Source organism: Crassostrea angulata, chromosome 2, assembly GCF_025612915.1.
Source record: "Crassostrea angulata isolate pt1a10 chromosome 2, ASM2561291v2, whole genome shotgun sequence".
NCBI lineage: Eukaryota > Metazoa > Mollusca > Bivalvia > Ostreida > Ostreidae > Magallana > Magallana angulata.
The window spans coordinates 19,288,401-19,307,060 of record NC_069112.1 but is presented as its reverse complement, the minus strand read 5'-3'; the positions used below and the strand labels follow the sequence as shown (position 1 = coordinate 19,307,060).

Below are 18,660 nucleotides of genomic sequence, written 5' to 3'. Positions count from 1 at the left end.
ATTGATCATTTTTAACGTTTTATATAATGATTGTAACTAGACACCAATAAGAATAAAAAGGATCTTTTACGGATACCAATTAAATTGATCTACAGGGGAGTTGGGTTTCCTGGAAAAAATCACTTTGAAAATCTGGTTTTTTTTGGTTATTTTATATTTTACATATTTCTAAATTTTTCGAAATTGTGTTTTAAACCTATCATATTTCTCGTGCAATTTTAGTATTCATCTTCAATGTTCTGAGTACTATTAAGAATAGGCAACTTGTTGCTAATGCACATCTTTATTCAATCATTGATAAGTGCTAGTATGCAGATAATCTGATGTAACAACATGTCATGTGACTTGATGTGATTAACTGATAATACAAAGTAAAAATACATAAGTTTTGATGCTATGAATAAATAAACAAAACACCCTCAGCATATGACAAATATCACTCTAGTAAATATATGCGTTAACATGTTACTAAAAATACTATTTCACAGTTGATCACTTTGTTTACACATTTATACCTATCGTTTATACATTATTTTCTGCAATACACGAGCAGATTTCATGTTAAACTTACCAACTTAGAAGTTTTCTTTAAAAACACTTTCACAAATAATTTTATCTTAAAGTGTACATCCTATTAGAATGCTAGTTAAAAGAAAGTATAATCGCTTTAAAATGCAGTTTGTGAAATTTATATTTAAAGTTACGGTATCTAGAACAAAATGAACATTAATAATAAAATGCTTCTTTTTTTCTTTTTCTTTTTGCCAACATGGAATATGCACTTGTACTTTTTTGGAGTTATTAAAAAAATGAATTAACATTCAAATAGAACGTTTTTAACCTTTCTAAATTACAATATGTTGCTATTTACAGTAAAAGAGTTCATAAACGGAAAAAGGTAAATCGTGTCATACAAGATAACACAAATGAGATTATAAGAAAGCAATGCAATGAAAAACAAAACATATAGTGGTATGAAAAACAAAACAAACATTTTTTTGATTGATGCTACCACAATTTAAGAAGGAGAATTCATTTCCTTTAGTGCAGGAGCAGAATATATTTCCTTTAATGCGGGAAACCTATAATGTTTTCCATTGTCTTTCTCACAAAAATGAAATAATGATTTTTTTAGTAAAAACTTTCTTGTTTGTTTTCACGAAAAATTTTATGAGATTCTTTCATACGTGTAAAATTTATCTAAACTGTTGAAAATTATTTAATGATATCTAATAAACAAATAACACAGCTGTACATTAACACGTTTTGGCCACACAATACAGTTATTTCGCATTTCACAGTAATTGTCAAAACTACACAAAAAAATTCTCCAATTAATAATTCACAGCAAATAAAGTTTTTTTTCGTAAGATGCCCTACGTCACGCCAAAGACACATGGTGATTCTGACGTTATGTGTAGATTTCTACTACATCTACTACATCACATTACTTTCAGTCAATAATGTAAGTGATGTCTAAATTCAGTTGTGTGTCCTGTTAATGAGAGTTTTGGTTTATTTATATGTTCTTATCTTTCATAGGAATTGAGGAAATTGAGATCCCCCCCCCCCTAGGGAAAGACAAAATTTTAAGTAATATCTTAAGTAAAACTTCATACGAATGTGTTCGTGTCAAAAAAAAAAAACCCCTTAAGATTTCTCGTAAGAGATTATAAAGTTAAAATCTTGAACAAAATCTTAGAATTATGTTTGAAAAGAGCTACTTGTTTGAAAGAAGCCTCTCCCTCAAACCAAAGCAGAAAGATCGGGAAAATAAAATGACGTATCTTCCTGATAACAGTATATTAAAACATTAACTGTATAAAATCCGTTACTTTGCGGGGTTTTTGTTGCAATGCATATACTTTTATCATACAAATAAATTGAAAAACGAAGTGTAAAATATCACGAACAACAATTTTCTAAGTTCATTCAGTACTAGAATAAATTTCCTCCTCGAACATCTTACTTGCTTCTTTCAAAAGTTAGATTGTTAAATATTCCAAGAAGTATCATACACACTTGTATTTTTATGAATCTCATATCATATTTTTGATGGTTTCAAAGATATCTGAATTAGCTTGTATCAGTGGGTTGAAACAAAATCTCTTTATATTCTCTTAGCATTTCTTGTGGAATTCTCATAGAAAAAAGGGTTTCAATTTATCAAAGTCAAAGTAAAATAAACTGAGAAAAAATCAACATTAAGTTCGTCAGTAATGTATAATCGTATTTCCCGTACAATAATTCTGAAAAAGAAGATTTATCATGTGAGGCAAACACTGCTTCATTATTATGAAAAGTCTAATTATCAAAGAACATCTCCATATATCCTATTTATGTAAATATTAATTTTGCTCTTTTCATTGCACATGTTTATAAAGAGGATCATGTTTGGTGGCTGCCCTTCAAACGCCATCGATGTTGCTGACAGTTGTAAAGCAAATATGATCACAATTAATCTTAGGAAATATATGATGAGAATATTTGGATGCTGTTTGTTGTTAATACCTTTCGTTACGGGATACAACATGCAAGCTTTGTCAGGTATAAAAACTCAAACATTTACTAAAATAAATTGTCAAGATGGATCGACTTCAGTATTACCTGGCTATACAACGGTCAGGTGTAGGTCCTCTATAAGATGCGCAGGTGAATGCATAAAGACAACCTGTAAATCGTATAGGTATGATAAAACTACGTCAGAATGTCAGCTAAGCTATGGTGACCTTGATGTCGAAAAAGATGATTGGTTCTGCGCACCATTCAACCAAGGTATGTTATTTTAAAGGAATGTTGCGTGTTTTTCAGTTTGTAGATTCTTTAACAACTTTTTTTTTTGGATTAGAATTACTTAACTTTCCATAACAGCTTCAATTTACATATTCATTTTCAAATCCATTTAAAATCAGAGAATGCTGTTTATGCATTAAGAATAGTCAATCTATTTTTCAATTTTTATATCATATACTTCCTGATTTAAAAAACCGATGTTCTAGGAACAGGACACAAAAAAACTAATATGATATACTTCCTGACATATCCTAGTTTGGCTAAATCAATCCTTTAAAAAAACTGATGATTAAGGAACAGGACCCAAATATAGTGCATTACACAGTAAAATAAAGTGCATTACACAGTAAAATTCGTTTAGTACGAACACGGATATAGCGAATTCTCGGATATAGCGAATTTTTGTTAAGTCCCCGGTAAAATTATTAACAAAACTTTGCAAAGTTTTACGGTCTTAACTAGTTCGGATATAACGAACTTACGGATACAGTGAACTGATATTGAGTCCCGTAGCGGTGAATAATAGCAAAATTTAACACTTTTATAACGAATTTCTTTACAGTTTCAAAACTTTGCACTACCAATTAACATAATAGTTTGAATGCTTTTTTATTCATATAATTTTTTCAATTCACAATCCGATTATTTAAGGTATCAAAGTAATGCAATTTATGTTTTAAGCCTCAATTAGCAAAAATTATAGTCTAGTGAAAGTAAAAATGTATATAGTGAATTCGCTAGAGTTATTATTACGAATTCGTTATACGGATATAACGAATTACGGATATAACGAAGTAAATCCATTTGTCCTTAGGACTTCGCTATAACCGAGTTTTACACTATTTATTTTTGTTTTTTGTTTTTTAAGACTGTTGTTTCATCAAGATTCGTTGAATACCAGTTTTCTTGGATTTGGTTGTTAAGTTGATCCACGAAATTAAATGTTCATTGAAATGCAATTTCTATTACCTTTTGTATTGATAGGGTCATTGGCCACTAATTTACGTATCTTTAAAATTGTGACTTTCACTATATCCACGAAAATTGATACCCTTGAATATAAATGAAACCACAGTACTCAACAGTTATTATGAATATGATCAGTGTAATCATGAAAACATCAATCAAAAGATGCCGTTTTGCTATTCTTGTACTGGTACTCATGATAATTACTTAGTAAAATAATCATAAATAAAGAAATCTAAGCTGTTATTAACTAAAATGACTTGTCCTTGTATAGTCTTTTGGTGAAGACGGATGTATGTTTCGAAATAATAATCTTTCATTTATACTAGTATGCATTTTCTTAATCACGTTAGCTTAATAATATTCATACGTAACTGTTCCTCCAAACCTTTCCACTGGTAAAATGTATTACGTGTACTGTTACTTTGCATGAAAACTTTTACGTTGCCTTTCATACAATCACTCAATTACAATTAACTGTTGTTTTTATACATGGATACTCTTGTAGTCAATCACTGTTTCCCTCCATTTCTAAACTTTCGTGGTCATTGCATCATCCACAAAAGACGGAGGAATCCCTTGAATACGTATGGAGACATTAAACAAGAATGCACGGATATTGGTGGACAACTGTACCGGATTGAGCAGTTACAATTCCTTCGAACACATATTCTTAAGACCTACGCCTTTGGTAAGATTCATTGTACATGCAGTTTTATTGTACTGTAAACTGGGAATATTTGCCTCCGTTCTATTTTTGCCTCTTTCGCCATCGTTGTCAAAGGGCAAATTTAAGCCAGGGCGAATTTCAATGTCTTTAATCATCTCTCTTTAAACACAATTAAGTCTGGGCGAATTCAAGACGAGGCAAAGTCGTTTGTAAGTGCAGAAGGATGAAAATAACCCTGATTACAGTAATAGCACGAACAAATGCAACTTTGAATCACAATGCAGGATTTCATTTTGTTTATTTTTTTTACGTTTTTAATTCTAACAATGCTGCAGTTAGGCATTTATAGTAGACAACCAAAATTTTGGCGTTATTTGTTATGTTATAAGCGAAATACAGAATTAACTATTTTTTGTTTTTTAAATAAAGTTCAGGTGATGTTTTTGTTTACATTATAAATGTAATTTACTTTTAGTTCCAAAAGCATTGAATATCGCAGATGTTATATTTTATTTTATGATACACTGCGGTGATGTCACAATATATTTTTCTTTCTTTTATTAAAATTAAGAGGTTGGCATACAAATCCTTAAAGAAAGTGATTTACACACACCAACATATTATCAAAACACGTGATAAATAGAACCCCTCACTATTTAAGAAACAGTTAAACAGTTTGTTTTGTACACGAGTTTTTATCCAACTCGCTAAGTGATTTCTATTTCATCGCCAAGGCTTGGGGATAGAAAACACACGAATTTTTATCCAACTCGCTAAGTGATTTCTATTTCATCGCCAAGGCTTGGGGATAGAAAACACACAACTTGTTAGAGAAAAATCCTATGCCATCACAAAACGTAGAAAATACTTTATGTATCAACATTTTTTTCTGATTGATTGATTGATTGATCTAAAGATCTGTTTATTCATTCATTCATCACCATTATCATCATGAACTATTATTATAACTTCTATTATTATTATTAATATTATCATTATCATTATTATTGTCATCATCATTCATCATCATAATCATCATCATCATAATCATCATCATCATCATCATCATCATTAATATCAGAAATTATTGTCATTACCTCAATATGTATTATCATTATTATAGAAAATTTCCTTCGAAATTACGCTATTCAAGGACGACCATTCTACGACTTCTTGATGTTGTGGCTGACTGACGACAACATGATAGCGGCGGACTCGCTTTTTATTTTTGGAGATATTCTTGCGGTCGACGGCTTTGCTCTTATTGAGACCGGTATTAACGTAGCAGATGTGAATGGCGTTATTTGTGAACCAACAACGTCAATTTATTAGACCTCTTAATTACTTAAAGTGTGTCTGATTTTTTTTTCCCAATTTGATCATTTACATAGTAAATTGCTTTGTATTTTATTTCTCTCCTTTGCGGGTGGGTGTGCGCGTGTGTGTGTGTGGGGGGGGGGGTATGTACGTTTAAATATAGGCACACAGACTTTTCATTTTAATACAGAATTGTGTATCATGTATTTTTGCATATCAATTGTAACTTGACAACTGACATTGAATTTGTTAATTTATTTTGAAATTTGATTTAATACATTAGTTTAGCATAGCTAAACGACGATATTAAAAAAATATAGAAAAAATATATACCTTGGCCAGTAATTAAGGGAGTTGAATCATGCAATCAATCCTTTTTTTAAAGTAGCTTTCAAAACTGTATACACTCACCTTAACTTACATGTAACTCAAAATGAACTTCTTTCGAAACATTTATTATAACTTTTTTACACTGAATGTGCAACTTACAGATAAATCGCATTTCCCACCATTTTCATCGAAATACATCGTGGTACTTAATGTAAAATTACTAGCATTGGATATAAATTAAATGAAAAAAAATTAATTGAAAGAAATTTCCTAAGTCACATCAACTTAAGAAATAAAGTACGAGTTTTCGTGAATGTTGCAGAATAACCTCCGAGGTCGAGAAATGTTGCTTTGAAATATAAAAGCCTCGGCTTACGCCTCGGCTTTTATATTTCAAAGCAACATTTCTCGACCTCGAAGGTTATTCTGCAACATTCACGATAACAAGAACTTTATTTCTATTCTACTAACAGCCCAGTATTTCTACAGATCGTTTCTCCTATAGAGAGCGAATCTAGGTCATTTTGACGGCTGTTCCGGGTAACCCCAACGGTTTCGTTAGTAATGTTTACATGTGTATCGATCAGAGGAATCACATGCAGACGACATAATTTTTCTTGGATTTTTAATACTCTTCTTTTATTTATAAAATATCTTTGAATCATATTCCTAATATTTTAAGGGCAATTTAATACGATTATTTCTACTATATGTTATATATATTTATGCAAAAACACGCAGTGAAAATGTGCTAGGGAGGTCCTAGGAACAGCCGCATTGATCTCTTAAAAATAAACATTTGAGGAAATACACATCGTTTTGACTGGAACTAACACGTGAAATTGACATGGTTTTAAAACTTTTTACGGTTTGAAGTTGTACTTTCATGATCAGTGCGAGATAAATAGGTATTTCTGATCTGATAATTTACCGATGACGTTCGTGGTATTTTGGAGAATAATGTCCGCGGCATCTCTTTGATCTCGGCAATAACTGTAGTAGAATTATTCATATTTTTGTTAATGAAATGTAACCATTTATGTACTCAAAAGCAGAGACACAATTGAACGTCTTTAAAAGGCTTTAAAGGCCCTATATAGGCTTACTGATTATTCAAATTCCTTAAATGATGTTTAAGTAATTTCTCGACACTTGTTATCTTGAACGGAAAAGGACGAGAAACAATATGCATCATGCCTCGTTCATAACAAGTTTTACATTTTTGCAGCAAAAGGTGTGCACAGTATGGTATTATTTCCCATTTGTAAATCTGGACTTCTGTTGGGATTTATTTTAAATAAAAAACAACAACAACAACAACTAAATCCAAAAACTTCAGATTCATTTAGGATCAAGCTTACTTGCATGAAAAGATGCAGGATACAGAATATAGGGTAAAATAAGATTGTATAATTAACTTTCATGATATTCATGATAGCAGCATTGTAGACTGAACACAAAATATGCAGTAGTTCCTTAAGTTTTTACAAATAAATTTGATCTATTTAAAAAAAAAATCGAACTGGACTGTGTCTTTAAGGTGGCTCTCTACACCTTGAAAGACTTTTTCTAATCCGCTAAAAATATTTGATTATGACTTAAAGCATGGTTTAAAAAATGTTTTTAGATTTTAAAATAAATATCATTCCAAAATAATAGTTCAGGGAATGAGAACAAAAGTCAGACGCGAATTCGAGCTCAACACCTAAGGTTTACCAGCACGATTCTTTAACCACTTAGCTTATACAATATCCAGTTAAAACTGTTGATTCAAACAATTAAACAAAATATTTAAATCGCCATCTTATGTTATGTAATTTGAAAATTAGTGAGGTAACTTTAACTAAGGAAGTCTGTGCTATACCAAATGACCATTCTGTTTACATATTTCATTACAGTTTTCGTTGTTGCCGCATTTCATGTGTTACTAAAAAATAGTCATCTAATTTAAAAATTCTGTTTTAGTTCAACAGAATTGTATTGATAAATACAAAAGTAAAACATTAATATATGACAACACTCTGCTCTGAATATTTGCTGAGTATGGATTGAATGGCTTAACAATACGCATGGTTGATCAATAGGTGTTAAAATTTATGTCCATATATCGCAATGTCGATTGCTTATGCAAACATAACACGATATCAAAAGAGCGATTAGTATGTTATCTCAGTCTTAACATGGGGGATTAATTTGAGTATTTCTATAAAATGCGGAGACCAGGAGACTGTGGAGACTGTGGTATAGACAAAGCTTAGACGTTTAGAACATACGAAACAATGCATCTAAAAATTATCGTCGCCATTTTGTGCCTTTCACTGGTACTTGTACAAGCAGGAGGTATTTTTTTTTTTTTACAAATCTATAGAACTAGAATCTATAAAGTGATTTTTATTGTTGCTGCATTTTATAACGCTCTACTATTGGTCTTTCAGCGTGTTAAGATGGTTAAACTATAAAGTTTATATTTTTGACCTTTCACTTTAATTTTCTAGAGTATGCAAAGGTAAGTCAGAATTATGAATTTATTTTTAATTTAAAATTTTAATTTTTATTCTCATTTTTTGGCAATTTTCTTGTCAATAAATTAACCCCCCCCCCCCCCAAAAAAAAACCAACAAACCCTAAAATTCAGACACTATATTATGCTCTTTAATTTTAAAAAACGGGAATGACACCACCATACATCTTAGATAAGGAAGCAATCATCAATAAATGTGTATTTAGAATATACAAGAATTGGTATGATTGAATGAGTTATAAGCAAAAAATTATGTAGATATAACACAGAATAAAACACGTCCACAGAATATCGATTCTTATATATATATATATATATATATATATATATATATATATATATATATATACCACTCATTTTATATCATTATATATCACTCAGAGCATGGTTTATATATATTTATATGGTTTTGGGGGTTTTTTTTTCTTTTTTTTATTGGGGGGGTAGTAGTTTACGGTTTTATTTTTAAAATTCATGTTTCAATTTGTCTTTAGTGTTTTTACAAACAAAAAAACCCCCAAAGTTTGCCGTTATACCAATCGCACACAAACAATAACAGCACATGTCTTAAATCATTTTTATACGTATCCAGACACGTGTTGAGGTGATCCACCATCACAATGGTAAACGTGGGAGCGGATCTGACAGCAGCAACGAAAAAAGTGGTTCTAGCGGAAGCGGATCTAGAGGGAGCAGGGAGAAGAAAAGGTACAGAAGATCCACGGAGAGCCTCGAGAACACAAGTAGCCTGGAGGACTGATCAAAATATTCTACATCTGATTATGTGCAATTAAAAGTGTTAATAAAGGAATTTATCTCAATTTCTTTGCATTTTTTTTTTCAAATAACGCTCGGCGGTCGATGCTTTCAAATGGCTATAACATTTGTTGGTACGTTAGAGTTTGAATGCTATAAAATCCTATATAATCTAAGAAGTGTACAGCAAAACTCGGTTATAACGAAGTCACTGGGACCTAGGAAATTACTTCGTTATATCCGTAATTCGTTATAACCGTATAAGAAATTCATTAAATTTACATAGTTGGGGATCCAAGATGACTTCGTTATATCCGTAAATTCGCAATATCCGTGTTCGTACTAAACGAGTTTTACTGTACTGTTGATTATGTACAATTTAGAGTTTTAACTTCTTTACATTGTTTTTTAAAAAGGATGGGCGGTCAATGCTCTCAAATGGCTATAATATTCGTTGGTACGTTAGAGTTTGAATCATGCATAGAAAGAGAAATATATTCCGTCATATATTTTATATTTACTTTATCCGGAAGTGTCTGTAATAACTCTTAAAATCGACTGAGTCATGTATTGTTTAAAACATTTCGGCAATTATTCTTCCAATATTTAATCTACAATAGAAGCTATTTTTTAAAAAAAATATCTGTAAGGTAAAAAAAAAAGACCTAAAGAAAAAATTCATAACTGAAAATGTACACATTTAGCATACACAACAGTAGAATAAACATATTTGTCACTTGATAATATATTTTTCTGGATATATTCAAATCAATTCAACATGGTTTCGGTAATGATTTCAAAGCTGTTTTGCCCCCCCCCCCCCCCAAAAAAAAAAATAGTTGCACCTATACTTAACCAAAGAATACAAGAGTAACTGTCTTGCATTGTCCACTGTTGCATCGAAAATTATACTAGCGGAAATAAGAAACTGTGCATTATTTAATATGTGAAAACAAATTTAAAAATTACAATGAACAATTTTTTTTTAATACTGTAAACACGTGTATTCGTTACAAAATCTCATAAAACATTAATGTCAACGTCGAATACTCAGCACACTCGAAAGTCACTGTTATTTGAAATTGAATTAACAAAATTAATAAGGCGTGTGACCACCATTTGCGTTCACGCATGCTTGACAGCGACGCCTCATTGATGCCACTAAAGTGTTCAGAAATGCTTGAAGGATGTTGTTCCAGATGTTGGTTAAAGCCTGGCCTAAATCAGCCAATGTCACTGGCTGATTAGGTTAACGGCGTAAACGTCTTTCCATTTCATCCCAGATATGCTCGATCGGCGACAAATCGGGGGAAACAGCTGGCCAAGGCAAGACATCGACATTCTGTTGAACAAACAAGTCACTGACTATACGTGCAACGTGTGGCCTTGTATTGTCTTGCTGCAGAGTGATGTGATTTTGTGTCTCTGTATGAATGTATCACATGACGCTGAATAATTTCATTTCGATAGCGTACGCCGGTGAGATTTCCATTGACAATTTGTAGAGGGGTCCTTCCACGTGCTGATATTCCACCCCACACCATAACACTATCTCCACCAAATTGTCAACGTTGCACATCACAAGCGTCCTGGTAACGCTCCCAAACGCGACGATACACCCTACAACGGCCGTCTCTGGTATCCAAATGAAATCTGGATTCATCAGTGAACAGAATATTGGCCCAGTCATGTATTCTGAATCGCAGATGTCGTGTGTAGCACGCTAGTCTGGCGGTACAATGGCGTTGAAGCAGAACTGGGCGCACCGCTGGACGTCTTGGTCTGATGTTTTGCTCGCGCAGACGATTACGCACAGTTCTTGGACTAATTGGTCGAAGCCCTGGAATGTTTTGGGCAGTCAAACTTGCGGTCTGGAAAGGAGTTCTCAGATGCACAAGTCTAATGTGGTTGTCCTGTTGACGTGACGTCACACGAGGTCGCCCAGAGCGCGGTCGATCCTGAGTATTGCTAGATTGTTGAAAACGTCACCATAATGACTAGATAGTGTCCTGATGAACTCCAAAGTGTCTTGCTACAGTATTCTGTGCCATTCCAGCTTTCAGCATCCCAACAGCACGATTACGTTGGTTTTCGTTTAGTCGTGGCATGACATAGGGGTAAATTTTGTTGAAACTAAAGTGATTTATTTAACAAAAAAAGTTAAAACAAATTCTTTACAGTTCTTATTCCAAACAGTATTGGCCCTTAAAACTCGTGCGTACAAATTCTTCGATAAACAACAGGTGCTCACTAACCATGAAAAAGTCCGTGCACCCGGACGGTTACCATCCGATATTGTCGAAAACATTACCATTATCGATTGTTTAAATTTCATTAATACAAACAATACATATAGAAAAATTATACTAAATTTTATAATGCACAGTTTCTTTTTTCCGCTAGTATACATAAAATTTGTACGTTGATGTCCTGAACATACATAAATATATTGCCACAAAAACAATACTTAAATTTATGATTGTAAGCGTCCAATTGTATGTTTGAACGCTTCTGTGTTTATTTGGATGTTAACATGAATATTGAACATCATCAAATTGCAATCGTATTAAAAAACCTGATAACTCTCTTTTTTCTTTGTTTACTGTTGTTGACTATATTTCCTTTTCACAGGCAAACGGTATTTGTATGGTACACTCAAATGTGAGCAGGGACATCAAACTGTTGTATTTGCCCAACACAATACAGTCGATGGTTCGGTTATTTGTGTACAAGCTTGTATATAAGAACGTCATTCTTTGACCTGCCGTCTCCCATTTAAACACCCCTCTGTCTTCTTCATCTGTGGCCCCAGTGTAAAATAACCCCGTTGGAGCTACAATTGATGAATTATTGATTTATTAGGGGCATGATCAAAATGCATACTTCTTTTTTATTTCATAATAGATAGAGATTTTCGTAGATTTCATCTATATTCGTATTTTCATTTTAGCAATTTATTTTAAACAGACGAATATTTGGATCAAAGAATACTGTTAGGAGCTTAAAAATGTCCTCCCTTTTATCATTTTAACAAAGGTTTTGATGGCTCCATGATCATGGAACAGTAAGACGTCAAAATTTGTTCAATACATATATTTGTTTTCCCTGGGACTGAAATGTCACATTTTCATTGGTTTAAACGTAGCACGTGATTGCCTCATATATCTCTATATTTGTTCTGTGAGAAATAATATTAGGCAATATGGCCGTCATTGGTCGACGCTTCGCTTACTCATTTCGACATTTCATAGTATTTAATACATAAACCGCATGCCGTAAGTTCTTAAAGTATTTGGAGTAGTTGCCCTTTGGAATTCTTAAAAAATTAGAGTAGCTGCCCTTAGAATATTGACGTCATATTGTTTTGTCTGGAGCAGAACAAAATGGCAGCGTCGAAATTTTGCTCAAATCTCTGCAGAGGAAAGGGAGAAAACATATAAAATTGAATAGCAACAAAACATTGTAAGTAAACATGGATGAAGCAAGGATTTTTAAAGAATATTTGAAAGGTGAGATTGAAAATTTTGAAGAGTTTAAATGAGTTAAATTGGACGAGATGTTAGGCATCTTGTATACCAGTATACATGGCTTTACGTAGATCATCGCTATTTGTGAATAGATATGTCGCTTGATAGTCCTCGGGAAAACAAACCACTTATTAGGTTAGTTACTGACTCACTACGGAAATATATTGGGTTGATCAATCTCATAGACGGCTCGGCTTCGCCTCGCCATCTATGAGATTGATCAACCCAATATATTTCCGTAGTGTGTCAGTAACTAACCTAATAAGTAATAATAGACACCTTTAATAGAATTTCAATTTTGTCATTGATTTCATTTGAGGCATTAGGACAGTGTACACATTTTGACTTTAGTCTAAGATTGTTTCATCTCATTGTTAGATCTTGGCCGATTGGTTATAATGCAAATAAAAATATTGATGGTTACATTTATAGATGTATTTTTTGGTTTAAAAATTGGGCTGATCTACTTAAACATACATAAAAATATATTTTTGCGTGTTAATGAGATAATGAATTTAACAATGTTAACGCCCTTTCAAGAAATATGCCTATGGTGTCTTTGTGAACTTGATGACCTAATGAACCTGCAAAAAACGATATTTTAAAATCAAGAAATTATTGGCAATCATTGCTCATACCATGTATCAGAAGTAAATCCCACTCAGCCTGTGAATTAATTTCTAGAAGATAAGATCCGCTTAATCCACAGATATCCTGAATGTAAACCAATAAGGATTATTGAATGAAACGTCAAAATAATCATGCTAATTATAACCATCTATTTTGATATAAGTAAAAAGAAAATAATATTTTATTTTAACATCCAAATTGATATCAAAATTTGATAATTATACACGTCTTGTGATAGAAATCCATTGATTTAAACATTAAACTTCTTTTGAGAAATGTACTTCTTTGCTAATCAAATACATGTTACCTTTGCAATATTTCTTGGTACAAATGGAGAGGTAAAAAAGGTGTACTGTCGATCTGAAAAACATATGAACACATTTGCAAAGTAAATTAACCCATTGCCCCAGGATCACGAAACAGTCTTAGACTGAGTCAAAATTTGAACACTTTTGTCTTTGCTTGTCATTAAAAGAGTCGCAAAAAAAAATAAATAAAATGCCTTAAGATATGAATTTTTATTGAATTGATAGTTACAAATTTTAAGCAGAAATTTATCATTAATACTCATTTTATTAATAATTAAAATTTCGACATAAAGCAAAAATGTTTGTAGATTCTAATTTTTCAATATCGATCTCAATCAATAATACTTACCGATATCCAAAGAAACCATCTAATGCGATTTAAATAATACAGATTAATTTGTTTAAATCTTCTTTTTATAACATAAACATATTTTTAGAGTTGTAAAATAATAAACATATGCACCATTTTATTTTTAATAACCTTTTTCAAAATATATTTTTTAATGATTTTTACCAAAAATACGCCCATTGTGATCCTGAAAAGACCGGTAATTCGGGTAATTTTATTACCAATTAAAACGATCAGATCTTTTTTCAAGTCCGAACTATTTTCATACTTACCTTTAGCGAAAAAACATCAGATGGCGAATTATTTGCGACATTTTTGCAATGTTAAAGTTCTCGCGAATAATAAGCATTTTTTAATAGATGTAATTATGCAAATAAACGTTGAACGACGACATCTTTACAAATTTATTCTTACATTAAAAGTTAAGCATATGTTGGTGACGTTTTTAAACTAGTTTTAAATACCGGTATAGGTTATAAATGCATTCTGTAGTCTTGTTCTACTTATTATATATATATATATTGTATAATATAGCATTGGACCATGATTTTTTTAAGTATACAGTCTCATAGCTGCAGTGGTATGTGCATACAAATTGAGTAACGCGCGTTCGCGCGTTTTGGAAATTTGTATGCACACATCGCTGCAGTTATTAGACTGTTTACTTTAAAAAATCATGATTTAATGCTTATATTTACATTGTTTAACTTCTAGTCGTGTCTGAAAATGTGATTTATACCTTAAAATTCCTACCTTATCCTAAGGGTAAGTTAATATAAATGGAAGGGCCACAGTAACAGCCACAAGCGTTAACTTTGAATTTTGCTTGTGACGTTGCAGTTAAGAGCCTTCAACGTTTGTGACGTCATAATAAAAGTCATCATTTTAACCTTTGAGTATCCAGTGATTAGTTGTTAAATTAAGAGGCATTTAAGGATCACAGAATGAAATGGAAAAGCGCAGTAGAATGTAAATATAAGCATTTTAACACAGTTTACCTGCTGTCGTTAAGGCTGTTGATTTCAAGTCATCTTCATGGTACCTTCGAGCAAAACATTTTCCGTACAACTGAACAGGGGTTCCGGTAGGAACTGTTTTTGAAGAAGTTGAGCTAGAAAGGAGCGTGCAATTCAAATAGCCACGGTTAAACACAAAAGAGACACATCGAAGGCTTTCCAGACAAATTGTAGAACATTGCGATACACTCCGTGACGTAAGCGAGTAAATGACGTCATTATTATTCACGATGACGTCATTGGCAATCTTACTAGAAAATGACAGAGATCTGTATGGATGAGTCTCCATATTCGCTTGTCGCATGAGAATAAAGTTTTGTAAAATTAAGACAAGTATATTTATAATCATACTGTCCATTATTCTCAAGAAAGGACTATTTTTCGAGCACCAGTATTTCTAAAGCCCTAACGTGCTGTACACGAGCATATAACGTGATGTTGTTGCAGAACATTGAAGAACTTGAAGATATATATATTTTGAAGAATATGAAAAGGATTAAAAGTTCATGCATACTTTATTTAATTTCATGGATGCTGTGAGTCCTTTTGAGCTGGCGATAATTGATAAGGCACCGTTGCATCTTTTTGCGGGCAATATACGGCAACATTATCGAAAAACAAGTTCAATGCCTTGAAAAAACACTCTTATGTAAATCTCTATTGATTTCCTCCATTGTAGATAAAAATTGATTTAAAAAAAAAGCAATTCATATTCATTTCCTTAAGACGTGGGATACTTTCAATATCTTGCTTCTAATTGAATTTAGATTGATTGTATTGTATTGGTATTAAAATTTTGATTTATGGTGTTCTCTTCTAACAAAAATTTTATGCAACTATATCTCATCGTTCAGCTCACATGAGCTATAAGGGCATTGGCAACGTTCCTTGTTTCTGTATAAATTTCTACATAGATTGTTTAGCCGGTGTAATGAAGAATAATGACCCCCGTAGAATAATGACCGGGGGTCAGTTTTCGACATAGAATAATGACCCCCCTAGCTGAAGAATAATTAGATTTTTCTGAAGAAATAAGACCCAGGGGTTATTTTTCTTCATGTTAAAAATGAAGAAAAATGACCCCCATCGAAAAATGACACCCCCCCCCGTAAATATGAATAGAAATTGATTACCCCATATCAAAGATATGACTTTGAAATTACTTATGTTTTTACTCTGTTCAACTGGTTTTGAAGTTATAAACACCGAATTTGTAAATAAATCGCTGTATATAGTTTGTCACATCCGTAGCAAGCACACACAAAACACTCTTACATTGCCACAAATTGATCGTTAACAGTTACGTCACTTCTCTCGACTACATACGGCGGGAAATGACGCAAATAAAGAAAGATTCATACAAAATAAGGATATTGTGTGATAATTAACGAACAATAATCATGAAAGAATAATTGTTGTAATAATATAAGCAATATTTAATGGTGAATAAATTTTGAATCTTAGAATGATGAAGGTATATATCTTAATAAAAAGACTAAGGGGGCAGGTAACGTAGGAATATTAATTCTCCTCATTTACATTTGTTGAGGAAAGTGATTTTTAAAAAATCAGTTTGCGTTAGTTTTGTTTTCTTCTACGTAATACATGAACATCAATATTCTAAACATTTGTTGTAATGTTGTATTTGAATTATGAATAGACTTTATTCTTTTAGAGCAAATGTGTGAAGAGTACCCGACAATAGTAAATCTTAATAGATAATAAACTCTAATCGATTATAATAAGAAAAGATTGTTTCTAAAAGCGTTTATAAAGGGTTAGGGCACATGTTAGGGGTTTATATCCCCCTTGATTTTGATCACACGATCTTTATTGTATCCAAAGTTACCAATGCTCATACAAACTATTGATGCATTAATCAATCTATTATCATATCATATTATTTATCAAATATGATACAGTATCATACTATGCAATATCATACTATATTATACAATATTATAACATATGTTTCCATGTTATGATGTATTATTGCAATATGATATTGTTTCATTTAATACTATATTGTATTATGTTTTATGATATTGTATTATTTGAAAAAAAAAACAATAATGTATAAAACAATACAATGTCATATCATACGTTCCAATATCATATCACACAATTTTTGTACGGTATTTTATGTTATTATTAATAGATATATATTGTAATTATGATAGGATGCAATTTTTAATTTTATATTATTGTATTGATTAACATATGATCATATAATTATCATAAAATTTTCTAACAGATGATATACGATATTGTGTCAAAACAGAATCCATGAATATCCAAAATCATAAAGGATGGTTTTCATATAATATGATAAAGGTAGTCTCATAAAGGTGATGCCTCAAAAACGTTCTTATTCATTTTAAGCCTAGGTAAACAGTTCATTATGTTTAACACATTCATTAGGTCTAAAATTGGAATTTTCACTTCAACATTCAAAATATAAACAAAGGCTTTGTTTACATAGCAAAGAACTGCAAGCTTTGTAACTTGCTTTTATAATTCAACGAATGACACTCAAATTTTGGTTGCCTATTAAAAATGCCTTACTGAAGCATTGTAAACATTAAGATCGGAAAAATAATTTTTGACTAAAGTCGTGACCATGCCCCTTTAAGATGACAACCATACCCCGATGTAACACGCCAGTGTTTTGTTATAACGGAAGGTTTTTTAATTTCTAAGATATACCCCTTCTTTCACTTTAAGTTTTTTTTTGAATTTGAATTATAATTTCTGTTACTTTCTGTAAACTGCAGCAGTAAAAATAACAATATTGTAAAGACTATTTCACAAATAATAAAACAAAATATACTGAAAAATTTTAATCTACAAGGGGGTCATTATTCTACAGGGGTCACTTTTCTTCATGTGGAGTGTGCTCATTTTTATGAAAATGGCACTTATTCTTCAGGCAAAAGGGTCATTTTTCTACGTAGAATAATGACCGGGGGTCATTATTCTACGTCGAAAAATGACCCCCGGTCATTATTCTACGGGGGTCATTATTCTTCATTACACCGGCGAGCAAAGCGAGCTCTACCGACAAGGCGTGTGTGAATGGAGAATTCGGACTAGATGCACATTGATTCAACGGATTTTTTGGCGTCAGTTACTCGGACAAGTAATGCAATGTTTCTATCGGACCAACAGTTCCCTGTTAATATGGTTTCACATTTCACACTCTCACGAGAACAAGATAAAAGACTGTGTACATGCATTGTAAATATACTGCTGACACAGGTAATTCCATTACATAAGACTAACGGAGTTGTCATCCTTTCGAACCAGGAGATTAGAATTTTATAAAAAAAATCTTTTGTACCTGACGTTATTCAGAAATGAAATTCTCTCAATTTGGAAGTTAGGGAAGCATAGTCTCTTAACATATTCAAGAAAAATATTATTGAAAGTATTCCTCAACCTCCGAAATACTTTTCATTCGGTAATCGCTTTATTAAT

At 31.9% G+C, this 18,660-nt stretch overlaps 1 protein-coding gene and 2 long non-coding RNA genes across 3 annotated transcripts; 2 read left to right on the top strand and 1 right to left on the bottom strand.

The window, feature by feature from the left end:
* Positions 1-2,433: 2,433 nt before the first annotated feature.
* Positions 2,434-5,850, top strand: LOC128170901 (uncharacterized). Its single transcript, XM_052836656.1, has 3 exons — positions 2,434-2,775; positions 4,268-4,450; positions 5,553-5,850. The coding sequence occupies exons 1-3, from the start codon at positions 2,448-2,450 to the stop codon at positions 5,759-5,761; spliced, it is 720 nt and encodes a 239-aa protein (XP_052692616.1). The 5' UTR covers positions 2,434-2,447; the 3' UTR covers positions 5,762-5,850.
* A 2,663-nt stretch (positions 5,851-8,513) lies between these two features.
* LOC128170598 (uncharacterized) lies at positions 8,514-9,418 on the top strand. Its single transcript, XR_008241871.1, has 2 exons — positions 8,514-8,582; positions 9,190-9,418. It is a non-coding gene; the product is annotated as an uncharacterized LOC128170598 (long non-coding RNA).
* A 2,449-nt stretch (positions 9,419-11,867) lies between these two features.
* On the bottom strand, positions 11,868-13,920 carry LOC128170897 (uncharacterized). The gene is made up of 3 exons (XR_008241934.1): positions 13,818-13,920; positions 13,519-13,594; positions 11,868-12,186 (listed from the first exon to the last, which is right to left on the bottom strand). It is a non-coding gene; the product is annotated as an uncharacterized LOC128170897 (long non-coding RNA).
* Positions 13,921-18,660: the final 4,740 nt, after the last annotated feature.

What these genes read in the sequence shown, in the direction of transcription:
- LOC128170901 (XM_052836656.1), top strand. Translation starts at nt 2,448, where the DNA reads ATGATCACAATTAATCTTAGGAAATATATGATGAGAATATTTGGATGC. An exon ending in CTGCGCACCATTCAACCAAG is followed by an intron (nt 2,776 to 4,267) that starts GTATGTTATTTT and finishes ATACTCTTGTAG; the next exon opens with TCAATCACTGTTTCCCTCCA. An exon ending in TCTTAAGACCTACGCCTTTG is followed by an intron (nt 4,451 to 5,552) that starts GTAAGATTCATT and finishes TCATTATTATAG; the next exon opens with AAAATTTCCTTCGAAATTAC.